Below are 13,844 nucleotides of genomic sequence, written 5' to 3'. Positions count from 1 at the left end.
TCTCGGCCTCCCAAAGTGCTGGGATTACAGGCTTGAGCCACCGCGCCCGGCTAATTCCACATTTCAATGTTAAAACGGTATTTTAAATTTAACACTCTAAGAATATACAACAAAGATCAGCCATTCCTTTACACTGCTGTTTTGCTGCTAGATATGGAGAACACACTCATTAGAATACACTCCAAAATTTGAACTAGCTTTTGATGATGATAAAATTTAGACTGTTTACCAGATGCAGGCATGGGCTAAGCATTTTACACACACTCACCCCATCTAGCCCACACAATGGCCCAGGAGGCTGAGAACTGACCTGTGAGCCTCTGAAGGCAGATACCTGCATCTCAACCAGGTCTGCCATCTGGCCAGAATGAATGAGGAAATTAAACAGTTTGTACGTTGTCCCCAGCTTAGCTGAGCACACATGGAGACATATGAAGGCTAGGAAGCTTTCCCAGGCCACCTGGGTATTTGGTGGCTGAGCTGGGCATTTGCTCCAAAGTCCAGCTCTTGAACTTCTCTGGGAAATGTATTGTTCCTTGAAACCAAACTGCAGATTTCAGGGACTAAAATTAGAAACTTGAACCCCTTCAGAACCTTCCCTGTCTCCCAATCTGTATTTCTTCCAGTGTGGCTTTCTTCTCGAGCCTGCTTAGCTTTGGATGTAAGGTGTGTTCAGGGTGGTAGGGCCCCAGACGCCGGCTGTAGTGTGGCTTTCTTCTCAAGGCTGCGACTCGGTCACCAGCAGCTCCTGAGTTCACAGCTCTCCTATAGATCCCAAGAGTGGAACCAGTCTCCTCATTTTAAGAGACGTACAATCTTAGAACAGGATTCACACTGGCCCCGCTTGGGCAACATGGCCACTGGCTTCTCTACTGACTAGCCATAGTGACCCTGGACAAGTTACCTGTTTGTTAAATGAGGACAGTAACAGTGGCTCCCTGAGTGACTTTGTGATGACTGAATGAGAGCTAATACGTGTAATACACTTAGAAGGGCATGTATGTGCTCAAAAACCTTAGTGAACAATCCATTTTCATAATTCTCACTGCACATTTCTTTTTCATTTAAACATTTTCCATAAATCTTTGTGGTGGTTCCAAGCAAAAAAGGTTTTTCTGTGAAACTGTCACTATTGCCAGCTTTGGAGTTTGAATTATATGACCCTTTGTGGTCCTGGCCACAAGGCCAAGGCATTGACATAAAAGAAGTGCTGGGCTAGCGGCACAAGAGACACATCCGGGTTATTCAGGTACTTACACAGATCCAAACCCAACACGAGCTTATAACTCCTGGTCATAAAATTCTCACAGAAACAATCCCCCAAGTATAAGAATCAGTCCACACCACAAAAAGCAGAATCAGACCATCAAAAAGTTCATATAATGAAACTATTGACCAGAAATTTTAAAATAAATATTTTTGAAATGATTAAAAATAAAGAAGAGGCTGGGCACAGTGCCTCATGCCTGTAATCTCAGCACTTTGGGAGGCTGAAGCAGGTGGACTGCTTGAGTGTCAGGAGTTCGAGACCAGTCTGGGCAACATGGGGAAACCCTGTCTTTACAAAAAACTTTAAAAATTAGCTGGGCATGGTGTTGCATGCCTGTAATCCCAGGTACTTGGGAGGCTGAGGCAGGAGAATCACTTAAACCCAGGAGGCAAAGGTTGTAATGAGCCAAGACCACAACATTGCACTTTAGCCTGGGTGACAGAGTGAGATGCTGTCTCAATAATTAATAAATAAATATATACAGTCTAAAGGATGTACTCTCAGGAAAAAGAAAATTGAACCTAGAAGGAAAGAATGAGAGGCAAGAAGGCCAGGTGCTGTGGCTCACGCCTGCAATACCAGCACTTTGGGAGGCTAAGGCGGGTGGATCACCTGGGGTCAGGAGTTCGAGACCAGCCCAGCCAACATGGTGAAACCCCGTCTCTACTAAAAATACAAAAATTAGCAGGGCGTGGTGGCAAGTGCCTGTAATCTCAGCTACTTGGGAGGCTGAGGAAGGAGAACTGCTTGAACCTAGGAGGCGGAGGTTGCAGTGAGCTGAGACCCAGCCATTGCACTTCAGCCTAGGCGACAAGAGTGAAACTCTGTCTCAAAAACAAAACAAAACAAAACTCAGTAACATGTAACTAAGTCTAAAGAAGCATTTATTTTTCGACAGTGAAAGTAAGAGACGACTAATTTGGAGATAAAAACAACATGGACATCCGGATGAGAGGAGCGATTGGAGGTTAACTATTCTAAAGTCTTTTTATTATACAGAAGGTAGAGATACTAATTAACTTTAGACTTTGTTAATTATGCGTGTGCAAAGTTTAAGGGTATTTATAAAAATGACAGAAAGAGAATGCATAACTTCCAAGCCAATGGGAGTTGGAGGAAAGGAGAATAAAGAAAACTTGATCAATCCAATAGAGGCAGAAAGAGAAAAAAGAAGCAGAGAAAAAAAGTGCAAATGGCATGAAATAAGATGGTAAAAATCAGTTAAAGTATATCATTAATCACAATACGCATACTTTTAAAGATTAAAAATTGTGGCCGGGCGCGGTGGCTCAAGCCTGTAATCCCAGCACTTTGGGAGGCCGAGACGGGCAGATCACGAGGTCAGGAGACCGAGACCATCCTGGCTAACACTGTGAAACCCCGTCTCTACTAAAAAAAAATACAAAAAAACTAGCCGGGCGAGGTGGCGGGCGCCTGTAGTCCCAGCTACTCGGGAGGCTGAGGCAGGAGAATGGCGTAAACCCAGGAGGCGGAGCTTGCAGTGAGCTGAGATCTGGCCACTGCACTCCAGCCTGGGCGACAGAGCGAGACTCCGTCTCAAAAAAAAAAAAAAAAAAAGTCAGACTGGGTTTTAAAAAAATCTAACTGTACATGCTATTTAGGAAGCACACTGAATATAAAGACAGAAAGGATAAAAGGAAAATGATGGAAAGATATATGAGGCCATGAAGAAGTCTGCTGTAGCTATATTAACTGCTGGAAAAAATAAAATTAAGACAAAAAGCTTAATTAGAGATAAAGAATGGTCTCACATAATGATAAAAGGATGAATTTACCAGGAAGCTGTAATAATTTTAAACTTGTTAGCATTTAATGACAAAGCCATAAAGTCTATAAAACCAAAACTGGCAAAATTTCAAGAAGAGACTGACAAAGCCACTGCCAGAGCAGAGATACAAACACATTCCTCTCAGTAATTTATAAATCAAACAGACAAAATATTAGAAAGTACACAGAACATGTGAATAAAATAAACAAGCTTGATCTAATGGTGTTATATGTGAATATAATATATATGAATTAATATGTATCATAGATATGAATTACTGATTCATATATATGAATCAATCTATGATATCCTACTGAATAAATAGGAAACATTTACAAAAATGGACCACGTAGAAGGATACAAAGAAAGTCTTCACAGAACCTCAAAATAATCAGTATTATCCAGATACCTTCTCTGACCATATATAATAAATTATCCATATCCAGGGGTTAGTCTTCCCCCAACAAAAAACAATATGCATTTGAAAATACAAATAAGCATACTTTTCAGCAATTCCTAAGCCAAAATAGGTAATTGGTATTAGAAAATCAGAACAAAACGGCCAGGGGCAGTGGCTCATGCCTGTAATCCCAGCAGTTTGGGAGGCTGAGGTGGGTGGATTACCTTAGGTCAGGAGTTCAGGACCAGCCTGGCCAACACGGTGAAACCATCTCTACTAAAAAATACAAAAATTAGCTGGGTGTGGTGGTGGGCACCTGTAATCCCAGCTATTTGGGAGGCTGAGAGAGGGGAATTGTTTGAACTCAGGAGGCGGAGGTTGCAGTGAGCCAAGGTCACGCCACTGCACACTCCAGCCTGGGCGACAGAGCGAGGCTCCATCTCAAAAAAAAAAAAAAAAAAAAAAAGAAATTCAGAACAAAACTAATGAAACTACTACTTATCAAGAATTAAGGGAACAGGTGTGTGACTGTAGTCTCAACTACTCGGGAGGCTGAGGCAGGAGGATGGCCTGAGCCCAGGAGTGGGAGAGTGGGAGGCTGCAGTGAGCTATGATCCCACCAGTCTAGGCAACAGAGTGATACTCTGTCAAAAAAAAAAAAAAAAAAAAAAAAACACAGGCTGGTCTGAGTGCACTCAGTGGCGTTTACAGCTAACTGATCACAACTAGCCACAGTTACTTGTTCCTTCTTCACTCTCACTGTTTCACTTGACTAGCTTTAAAAAGTAAAATTTTTTTTAAAGGAGAGCTTAACGGACATAATGAAAGTGGTACTTGGAAATTTATAGGCTTATGAAGAAACACAGAAAAAAAGACAAAAGAGAAACACTGAAAATTAATAAGCATTAAGCTCCATTTAGAAAAAGAATCAGGCTGGATGTGGTGGCTCACGCCTGTAATCCCAGCACTTTGGGAGGCTGAGACGGGCGGATCACAAGGTCAGGAGATCGAAACCATCCGGGCTAACACGGTGAAACCCCGTCTCTACTAAAAAATACAAAAAACTAGCTGGGCAAGGTGGTGGGCGCCTGTAGTCCCAGCTACTCGGGAGGCTGAGGCAGGAGAATGGCATAAACCCGGGAGGCAGAGCTTGGAGTGAGCTGAGATCCGGCCACTGCACTCCAGCCTGGGCGACAGAGCGAGACCCTGTCTCAAAAAAAAAAAAAAAAAAAAAAAAAGATAAAGAATCAGACTGGATGCGGTGGCTCACGCCTGTAATCTCAGCACTTTGGGAGGCTGAGGTGTGCGGATCACCGGAGGTCGGGAGTTCAAGACCAGCCTGGCGAACATGGTGAAATCCCCGTCTCTACTAAAAATACAAACATTAGCTGGGCGCGGTGGCTCACACCTGTAATCCCAGCATTTTGGGAGACCAGGATGGGCAGATCACGAGGTCAAGAGTTTGAGACCAGCCTGACCAACATAGTGAAACCCCATCTCTACTGAAAATACAAAAATTAGCTGGGTGTGGTGTGGGTGCCTGTAATCCCAGCTACTCAGGAGGCTGAGGCAGGGGAATCGTTTGAACCCGGGAGGTGGAGGTTGCAGCGAGCCGAGATTGCGCTACTGCACTCCAGCCTGGGCAACAGAGCGAGACTCCATCTCAAAAAAAAAAAAAAAAATCATAAAAACTCAAAAAAAGTAAAGAAATAACATAAGAACAGAATAAAATAGAAAGCAGAGATATCAAAAAATGAAAAGCTAATTCTTTAGAAATAGATTTACATTCCTAGAAAAATAAAACTTAAATAAGATTCAAGATAAAATGGAACCTAAATATACCTATAGATATTCAATAACTAGATGCCATAAAAACTTTACTCCCTGCAAATACTGTGTATTCAAGGATGCCTGCCTTACACAAGCTGGTCTGGAGTCTGGAGTCTGGAGTCTGGGAGAGGGACTGATCTGGAGAGGGGAAGCTGGATGTGGACTTGCAGATGGAGGCTGGTGTGCTGACCTGGCACACAGTGGGAGCACTGCCATGCATCAGGGCTGTGCCAGGGGCTTGGACACTTCAGTGAACCAAACCGGCAAAGGTCTCTCTCCACTGGGTGCCTACATTTTGGCAGGGAAAGAAAGACACTAAAGCACAAATAAGTGAGTCAGAGTATGCTAGAAGGGGCCTCAGAAGGAAGGCAGGGACCAGAGTGAGGCAGCGGAGCAGTGTGGGTCCAGGCAGGCCCACTTGGGAGAGGAAGGTGGAGGGGATGGCCTGGGAGCAGAGGGTCGTCTCCCCTGACTGAGGTGTGGAAGCCAAGGGAGGTGAAGGTTCCGGGGAAGTTAGATGGGACAGGACAGAAACGTGCCCGTGGGGTTCGCAGCACAGGGTGCTGGCGTTGCCTTCGGTGATCTTTCCAAGGAAGTGGTCGCCCATGGTTTGTGGGCAGAGCGAGAGGGAGGGTAGGGAGTGAGTGAGAGGGGCCGGGGGAGCCATACTGGGGGGTGGGGAGGGGACAGCTCTGAGTGCAGCTGAAGTGAGGCCAACAGCTCTGGTAAGAGAGAAGGCAGCGGGGGGGCGAACCCAGGCCCACCCGAGGTCCTGAGGGCGGGAGGGGGTGTGAGTCCCCTTGCTGGAGAGTGTATTAAGACAGAAGGGCTGAGGTTTGGGAGGTGTCACAGTAAGTGCTGAGGCAGGGAGGGCCCTTGCAGTGGCCTCAGCCTGGGGGTGGCAGCGAGGCAGTGGGCTGGGGTCCATCCAGGGCTTTGTTGGCCCCCCACCCCTGTGTCCAGCACTATTCTGGGTGCTTTGCCCACATGAGCTCTCCCAGGCCTTGTGAGGCCTATTTGTGTCTAAATGTGTGTGGGGGCAGGTGGGGAAGAAGTGGGGATGGTGAGAAGGACAGATCTTTCCAGAATTTTGGCCGTTGGAAGGAAGGGAAAGCCTAGGGGCCATGGTGTCCTGCAAATCCCCACCTTGTAGGTCAGAGACAGGAGAGAAAAGGGGGTAGGCCTGGGTCCAGGGTGGCCCTGCCTGGCAGGTGGGGTCTGGTGGGCCTGAGGGAGGGTCCTCAGGAAGCTCGGGGAGGCCGTGGGGAACGTTGGGATTATTCTCAACAAAATAAGGGGCAAAGACACCCCGTGTCCCTTGGCTTCCTCTCCAGGAACCCACCCGGAGGACGTCATGTGTGTGAGTGCTTGTGGGTATTGTTATTTTTGCTGCTTGCCGGGGTGGCGGTGGAGCTGGGGAGTGACTCAGGCTTGGACTCTGTTCACGATGTGAGCATCACGCGTGCCAGGCACTGTGCAGAACCCAGGCTTAGGGAGGCACTGGGCAGGGGCTTTGGTGTTGCCCTGGGCAGTGGGTCTTTGACCCAGCTGAGTCTGGGGACCATCTGTGGTCTAGCATCTATCTGTGGGCTGCTAGTTGGTGAAGATGTGAGATTTTCTCTTGAAAGGCTCAGTGGCCACAGCCCCAGTGCTGGCCTGGGTGGCTGGATGCAGCTGGGCTGGTGGGTTGGCAGGAGGTGGCTGGTGGGGCCCAGAGGTCCAGTCTAAGGGTTGGGGGTTGTAAGGTCTCTGGGTCCATCCAGCCAAGGGCAGGCTTGCAGGGAGAGCCCAAGGGAGAGGGAGGAGGCCCAGGGCTGTGGAAGACCTGGCTGTGGAGAGTCCATCACTGGTGGACTCAGAGGCCCCATCCACCACCTTGTGCTGGCTACAGTGGGATGAAGGGCCGGCACCTGGGAGCAAAGGCAGGTAGAGGTTGTGGTGTGAGGGATGGCAAGGAGGGTTAGGGTTAGGGCTGAAAGAGGGGTTGGGAGGGAGTTGGGGGCCTGGGTGACCGGGGTGGGAGAGACACGGGCAGGAAGACGGTGGAGACACGAGGTGGGCCAGGAAGCATTAGTTTCCTCTCTCCAGGGCTGGGCCACAGGAAATCCAGCCCTCGGGCCTTCCAAGGTGCTTCCTGCAGATAAGGGAGCCTCCAGGGCCCCTTCCTGCTCCCTGCTCCCGGGACCCCCACCCCTCCCATCCTGCCCCTTCCCCTGGGAGTCCCTCAGCTGCACCACTCAGGCCAGGCCAGTGGCCTTGGGAGGGGCCTGGACAGAGGGGTGGAAGGTCTGTGATGCTGGGACCACAGTTCCTGGGCAGGGAGCAACCGTCCAGGAGTGGGGAGAACGCAGGACGTGACCCACACACCGCACTGGAGGCTCCGCTCTGCTGGGTCAGTGGTGTCCTGGGTAGGCGGGAGGAGCAAGCCAGGCTGGTCCCAGGGAAGAGAGGTCCGGCTCTGGGGTTGGCCCGAGGCTGTTTTGAGGGGAGAGGGCTCATCAGAAACACTCTATATGGAGTCGGGGGTGCTCCGGGGTGAGCAGGCGGCGGTGGAGGTGGATCTGTGGGGCACTGGGGGCTGTTCTTGGAGGGAGTGTCACGCTCTGTTCTGTGTGGGTCAGGGTGTTTAGGATGGTCCAGGTTGTGGCGCGGGGGAGAGGGTAGGCAGGTTTTTCTAGGCCTATAGGGGCCGGAGCAGTTCAAGGTTATTCCTGGGAGGCTCAGGCAAAATCCGTTTTGTGGGTGATCTGGAGCTGCTGTTGGGGAGGCTGGGGGTTAGAGGCTGTTTTCCTCCTTAGGCAGAAGGGTTCCCCCGGCCAGGCTCTTCTGTGAACGTTCTCAGGCTCTGCCCTCAGGGGGCCAGCGGCTCCTCTACGAGGATCTGGGGCTGCTCGGGGGCGGGAGTGGGGGGTGGGGAACGCCAGGCAAAGCGGGTTGGGAGAGTTCTGGAGGAGTCGGAGCTATTTCGACTTAGGGGCTGCTCTTGGTGGCACAGGGGCTCGCAGTGCTGTACAGTTCCGAGAGGCCGCTCAGGGCTAGGGGGCCTGGTGCGCCCCGATGGGGCGGCGGTGCCTGAGCTAGTTTCTTTACTGAGCTCCCCCCTCCTCCGCCCACTCATCACCCCCCCCGCGTTGCCACGACAACGCGTAAAACTAAAATTCACTTCCCAGTCGCAGGTGGAGACTAGTAGCGCCCCCTCCCCTAGGCCCTTCCCCGTAGGTCGCGCCCCCATCCCGTCGTCGCTAAGGTGACGGGGAGGGGGCGACAGGCGTTGGATCCAGACCGGCCAGGGGGCCTTCGGGGAAGTCCGGAGCAAACTCCCCAAACTAGGCTGGGGTGGGGGAGCCGCGCTGAACACGGCAGGGCGTGGTCGAAAGGGTTAATTCGGAGGGCCTCTCGCCAAGGCGGTGGGAAGGCCCTGGACCCTCCCCGGTCTGGAGGTCCCCGTCGTCCGACCCCCAGGCCTGGGGCAGGGGTGGTCCCCGCCATCTCCTCCGGGCCTGGAGTTGGGGGTCGGTGGAGTGGGGGGGAGAAGCCGCCACCTCCGGAAATTAATTGTTTTTCTTTCCCCTTCTCGCCCTACCTTGGTCTTCGTGCCCCAACGCGGCCCCCACCCCAGCTCCGGGACCCCTTCCTCCGCCGCACCATCCCCGGTGGTCCGCGGATGCCCGCCCGCTGCGGAAGGGCGGCGCGGCCCTTGCTGCTCAGCCACTCCCCCCCCACCGAGGCCTAGGACTCCCCCCCACCCCGGCACAGCCCCCCAGGCCCCTCGCCCTGTGGCTTGGCCCCCGCCCTCCGCAGACACCTTCCACCCCCACCTGGGACCCCGCGAGTAACCCCCCCACACTGGCCCTGAGCCCTCCCGGCCCCCGCCTCCGGCGCAGCCCCCTCGCCACCCCCGCTTCCCTCCCGTCTCAGGCCCCCTCCCCCCGCCGCCCCCGCCCCCGGGGAAGGCAGGCGCCGAGCTGAGCCGGGGCCGATGCAGCTGAGCCGCGCCGCCGCCGCCGCCGCCGCCGCCCCTGCGGAGCCCCCGGAGCCGCTGTCCCCCGCGCCGGCCCCGGCCCCGGCCCCCCCCGGCCCCCTCCCGCGCAGCGCGGCCGACGGGGCTCCGGCGGGGGGGAAGGGGGGGCCGGGGCGCCGCGCGGAGTCCCCGGGCGCTCCGTTCCCCGGCGCGAGCGGCCCCGGCCCGGGCCCCGGCGCGGGGATGGACGGCCCCGGGGCCAGCGCTGTGGTCGTGCGCGTCGGCATCCCGGACCTGCAGCAGACGGTGAGCCCCGCCGCCCTGGGCCCGGCCGTGCCCCTGCGCTCCCCGCCCGGGATTCCCCCACCCCCGCCGGGCGCGCCCAGCGCCTGGGACCCCCGGCCCACGGCTACTCACCCCTCCCCCGCCGCCTCCGCCGGGACCCTCCCCATCGCCAGGGCGGGGCCCCGGGAAAGCCCGGCCCCTGGGGCGGGGCTTCGACCGCGGTTCGCGGAGGCGCGGGGTCCCGGGCGCCGGCTCCCGAGCCCGGGACTCCTTGGGCGGGGGCCGGGGCTCGGCACCCCGCGTGGGGCCAGCGGGGCGGGTCCTCGCTCCCCGGGCCTGAGCTCACAAGCCCGCTCCGCTGCAGAAGTGCCTGCGCCTGGACCCGGCCGCGCCCGTGTGGGCCGCCAAGCAGCGCGTGCTCTGCGCCCTCAACCACAGCCTCCAGGACGCGCTCAACTATGGGCTTTTCCAGCCGCCCTCCCGGGGCCGCGCGGGCAAGTTCCTGGATGAGGAGCGGCTCCTGCAGGAGTACCCGCCCAACCTGGACACGCCCCTGCCCTACCTGGAGGTAAGTGGCCGGCGGGGGGGTGAGCTGAAGAGCGCGCCGGGTGGACCACCAAGCTCCGTGGCGGGACCAGTGAAGGGCACGGCAGTGGGGAACACAAGTGGGATGGGTGAGGGTGGAGGCAGTGTGTGTGTGTGTGTGTGTGGGGGGGGGGTGCTGTGTGCAGAGTGCAGGGAGCGTGTACAGTGTGCAGCGAGCAGGCACAGTGTGCGCAATGAGTAGGCACAGTGTGTGCAGCGTGTGGGCACTGTGAGCAGTAAGGAGGTACAGTGTGAGCAGTGAGCAGGCAGTGTGTGCAGCGAGTGGGCACAGTGCATTTAGCGGGCCCAGTGTGTACAGCGAGTGGGCACAGTGTGCAGTGAGCAGGCTGTGTGCCCAGTAAGGATGTACAGTATGGGTAGTGTGCAGTGTATGCAGTGAGCGGGCAAGGTGTGCACAGTATGTACAGTGTAGCAGGCACAGTGTGTGCAAGTGGGCACAGTGTATGCAGTGAGCTGGCAGTGTGAGCAGTGAGCAGGCACAGTGTGTGCAGCGAGTGGGCACAGTGTGCAGTGAGCAGGCAGTGTGCCCAGTAAGGATGTACAGTATGGGCAGTGTGCAGTGCATGCAGTGAGCGGGCAAGGTGTGCACAGTATGTACAGTGTAGCAGGCACAGTGTGTGCAAGTGGGTACAGTGTATGCAGTGAGCTGGCAGTGTGAGCAGTGAGCAGGCACAGTGTGTGCAGCGAGTGGGCACAGTGTGCAGTGAGCAGGCAGTGTGCCCAGTAAGGATGTACAGTATGGGCAGTGTGCAGTGTGTGCAGCGAGCAGGCAAGGCATGCATAGTATGTACAGTGTGAGCAGTGTGCACCTTGTGCAGTGAAGCAGGCACAGTGTATGCAGCGAGTGGGCACAGTGTGCAGTGAGCTGGCAGTGTGAGCAGTAAAGATGTACAGTGTGAGCAGTGTGCAGTGTGTGCAGCAAGCAGGCAATGTGTGCAGCGAGTGGGCACAGTGTGTGTAGTGAGTAGGCACAGTGTGTGCAGTGAGCAGGTAGTGTGTTCAGAAAGGATGTACAGTATGGGCAGTGTGCAGTGTGTGCAGTGAGCAGGCAAGGTGCGCACAGTATGTACAGTGTGAGCAGTGTGCTTTGTGTGCAGTGAGCGTATGTAGTGAGCAGGCAGTGTGTGCAGTTAGCGGGCACAGTGTGTGCAGTGGGTGAGCAGTGTGCCCAGCATGTACAGTGTGAGTGGTGTGTGCTGTGTGCCGTGAGCCTCTGTAGTGAGTGGGCACAGTGCAGTGAGTGTGCACAAAGTAGGCAATGAGCATGTACAGTGTGTGCAGTGAGTGGTGTGCAGTGTGTGTAGTGCGCAGTGTGTGCAGTGTGTACACTGCATGCAATAAGCAGTGTGTACAGCATTGCAGTGTAAGGCAGTGAGTGTAGTGTGAGTGGGGTTGTGATTGTGGTAAGCAAGATGTGCAGTATACAGTGAGCAGTGTGTGCAGTGTGGGCTGTGTGCAGCACATACAGAGTGTGTGGTGTGTGTAGTTTTGAACAGTGTATGCATTGAGCAGCATGGGTGGTGTGGATGCTGAGCAATGTTCTCCAGGGAGGAGTGTGAGCAGGAGTGAGTGCCAGAGGGGTGTGTGGTGTGAGCAGGGCTATCTGTGTGCACATTTGTTCCTTTCTCCAGCTGTGAAGTCTTGTGAAGGCCAACCTAAGTCCCCTCCTTTGCTCACCCATGCATGGTGTGAAGATGTATTGAGTGCCCTGCTAGGCATGGGGACACAAACTGGGTCAGTCCTGTGGAAAGTCTTGAAGTTTGGCAGGGTGGAGGGGGGTGCCCAGCTGCAATGGACATTGAATAAGGATCTTGTGAGCTGAGCTCAAAATTGGGCGGGCCTCCATGGTGGCACAGGAAAGTGGGGTCAGTTCTACCTGGAGAGTGTAGGGGGACGTCTAGGAAGGTAAGCCTGGAATCAGGCCTTCAGAGAGGAGTGGGATTTTGCAGAGAATCCTGGGGATGGGAAGGAGACAGGACAGTGCAGGCTGCGGGCAGCTAGGCATGTGCCTTCCGTCGCGCTGCATCATGCCTGAGTGTGGTGGGTGCATGGCAGCTGTTAGCTCTGTCCACCGTGGTAGTATGTGCATCTGGATTTGTGTGGCATTGGGTTCTGCTGCACTGATAGTGTGTACAGGAGGGCAGTAAGGGGTGCGGTGTGGCCAGCATGAGTGGGACGGGGTTTGTGCATGGACTCCCTTGCTCAGCTGGGGTGGGGCCATTTTCTCTACCTTTTCTTTATCTGAGCAGTTTCGATACAAGCGGCGAGTTTATGCCCAGAACCTCATTGATGATAAGCAGTTTGCAAAGCTTCATACAAAGGTAAAGGATCACGGGGAGGGGGCTCCTGAGGTTCCCTCTTGCCTCCCTGTGCCTGCTGTCCCCCACCCCAGCTTGGGGCTGACCACAGTCCCCCAGCTTCAGCTCAGTCTATGTCCCTATCATCAGGGGCCCAGAGCCGGTACTGGGTGTGGCTGGAGGGCTGGGCACAGATTCCCGGCCCCATGGCTGGGGGACAGGTGGTACAGTGATGTGTTCCAGGTAGATCAGACTCTTGCTGACACCCCTGGCTTAGGGGCTGGCGTGTCCTGTGAGAAGCTGGGTGGGAGAGGGAATGGACAAGCATCTGATATGATGGCTGTTGGGACAAGGCACCTAGCACTGAGTGGTCAGCCAGTACTGGGCATTTGTAATTAGACCTCTCATTAATCCTCTTCCAGAGGGACTATGATACCCTATTTCACAGATGGGGACAAGAGTGCCCACCTGTGTAGACGGTGAAGCTGCGGCTGAACCGAGATCTGTCTGATTCCAGGCCCTGTGCCCACGCGTACCTGTGAGGGGTCTTTACTGCTGGGTGCCACCCCTAACTGGGCCTGACCCCAAATGCTCTTGAGGGAGGCACCTTACTATTTCTCTTTACCTAACTATTTACCTCTAAATATCAGAGGGGCAGGGTGGGTGCCCTGGTCCCTCCCCAGGGGTTCCCATCCCCAGCTCACAGGCCAGCAGGCACTTGCTTGCTGGATACTTTATGGGCAGTCTCTGGAGCCCAGGAGAGGGGTCAGAACTGTCACCCCTGTGCCCTAATAGTCCCGTCAGTGACTTTGGAACTTCAGGCTTCTGTGCCAGACTTTGCTGCTGCCCCAGGGCATGTGGTGGTCAATGGCCTTAGCACTATGCCTGGGCAGAGTCCACTGTGGAAGGGTTCCCCTGTTCCGCCACTGGCCCTTACTTGACCTTGTCAGCCTGGGTTCCTCCCCCATGGCCACCTCTCCCTCCAGATCTCTCTTCAGTGACCAACAAGACATGAGTGACTCACTCTGCAGTAGGTCTCGTTAGTTTTTAGAATGAGCCTAAACTTCTTACATGGCCCCGTGTTTCTGCCTGCCTGAGCTCCAGCGGCGTTTCCCTCACCCTGGTAGTGAGCACTTCCTCCTCTTTCACTGCCTGGCCCTCCTGAGGAGGTTGCCTCCCAAGGCAGGGGTCCCTATGGCACCCTCCCCTATTTCTGATGTACATTGGGGGTTTATGGAAAGGCCCAGGCCTTTGGCCAGGGCACCTTGCCTTGTGTGTGTGGCGTCCGTAGTGCCGGCTGAGGAAGTCAGGTTTTGTGGGGCGAGTGAATAAACTGGGTGAATGAGTACAAGGCCATCAGTCATGTCACAGGAGGGGTCCCTAGGGTGGGGGTCTGCCGTGGGGTG

General features: G+C 54.6%; 1 protein-coding gene across 5 annotated transcripts in view; it reads left to right on the top strand.

Annotated features, from left to right (window-relative positions):
- The first annotated feature begins 7,526 nt into the window (after window positions 1-7,526).
- Window positions 7,527-13,844, top strand: part of SHANK3 (SH3 and multiple ankyrin repeat domains 3) — a 60,355-nt gene continuing 54,037 nt past the window's right edge. For all 5 annotated transcript variants that reach the window (XM_033233375.1, XM_033233377.1, XM_033233376.1 and 2 more), the window contains exons 1-4: window positions 7,527-7,681; window positions 8,909-9,556; window positions 9,900-10,103; window positions 12,391-12,462. In XM_033233375.1, the coding sequence (XP_033089266.1) occupies window positions 9,269-9,556; window positions 9,900-10,103; window positions 12,391-12,462 (564 nt within the window). In that variant the 5' untranslated portion in view covers window positions 7,527-7,681; window positions 8,909-9,268. The remainder of the gene's footprint in view (window positions 7,682-8,908; window positions 9,557-9,899; window positions 10,104-12,390; window positions 12,463-13,844) is intronic.

This window comes from Trachypithecus francoisi, unplaced genomic scaffold (genome assembly GCF_009764315.1).
Source record: "Trachypithecus francoisi isolate TF-2019V2 unplaced genomic scaffold, Tfra_2.0 Lachesis_group14, whole genome shotgun sequence".
Classification (NCBI taxonomy): Eukaryota; Metazoa; Chordata; class Mammalia; order Primates; family Cercopithecidae; genus Trachypithecus; species Trachypithecus francoisi.
Note: the sequence above shows the minus strand (reverse complement) of the source record. Positions and strands in the feature narration are given on the sequence as shown.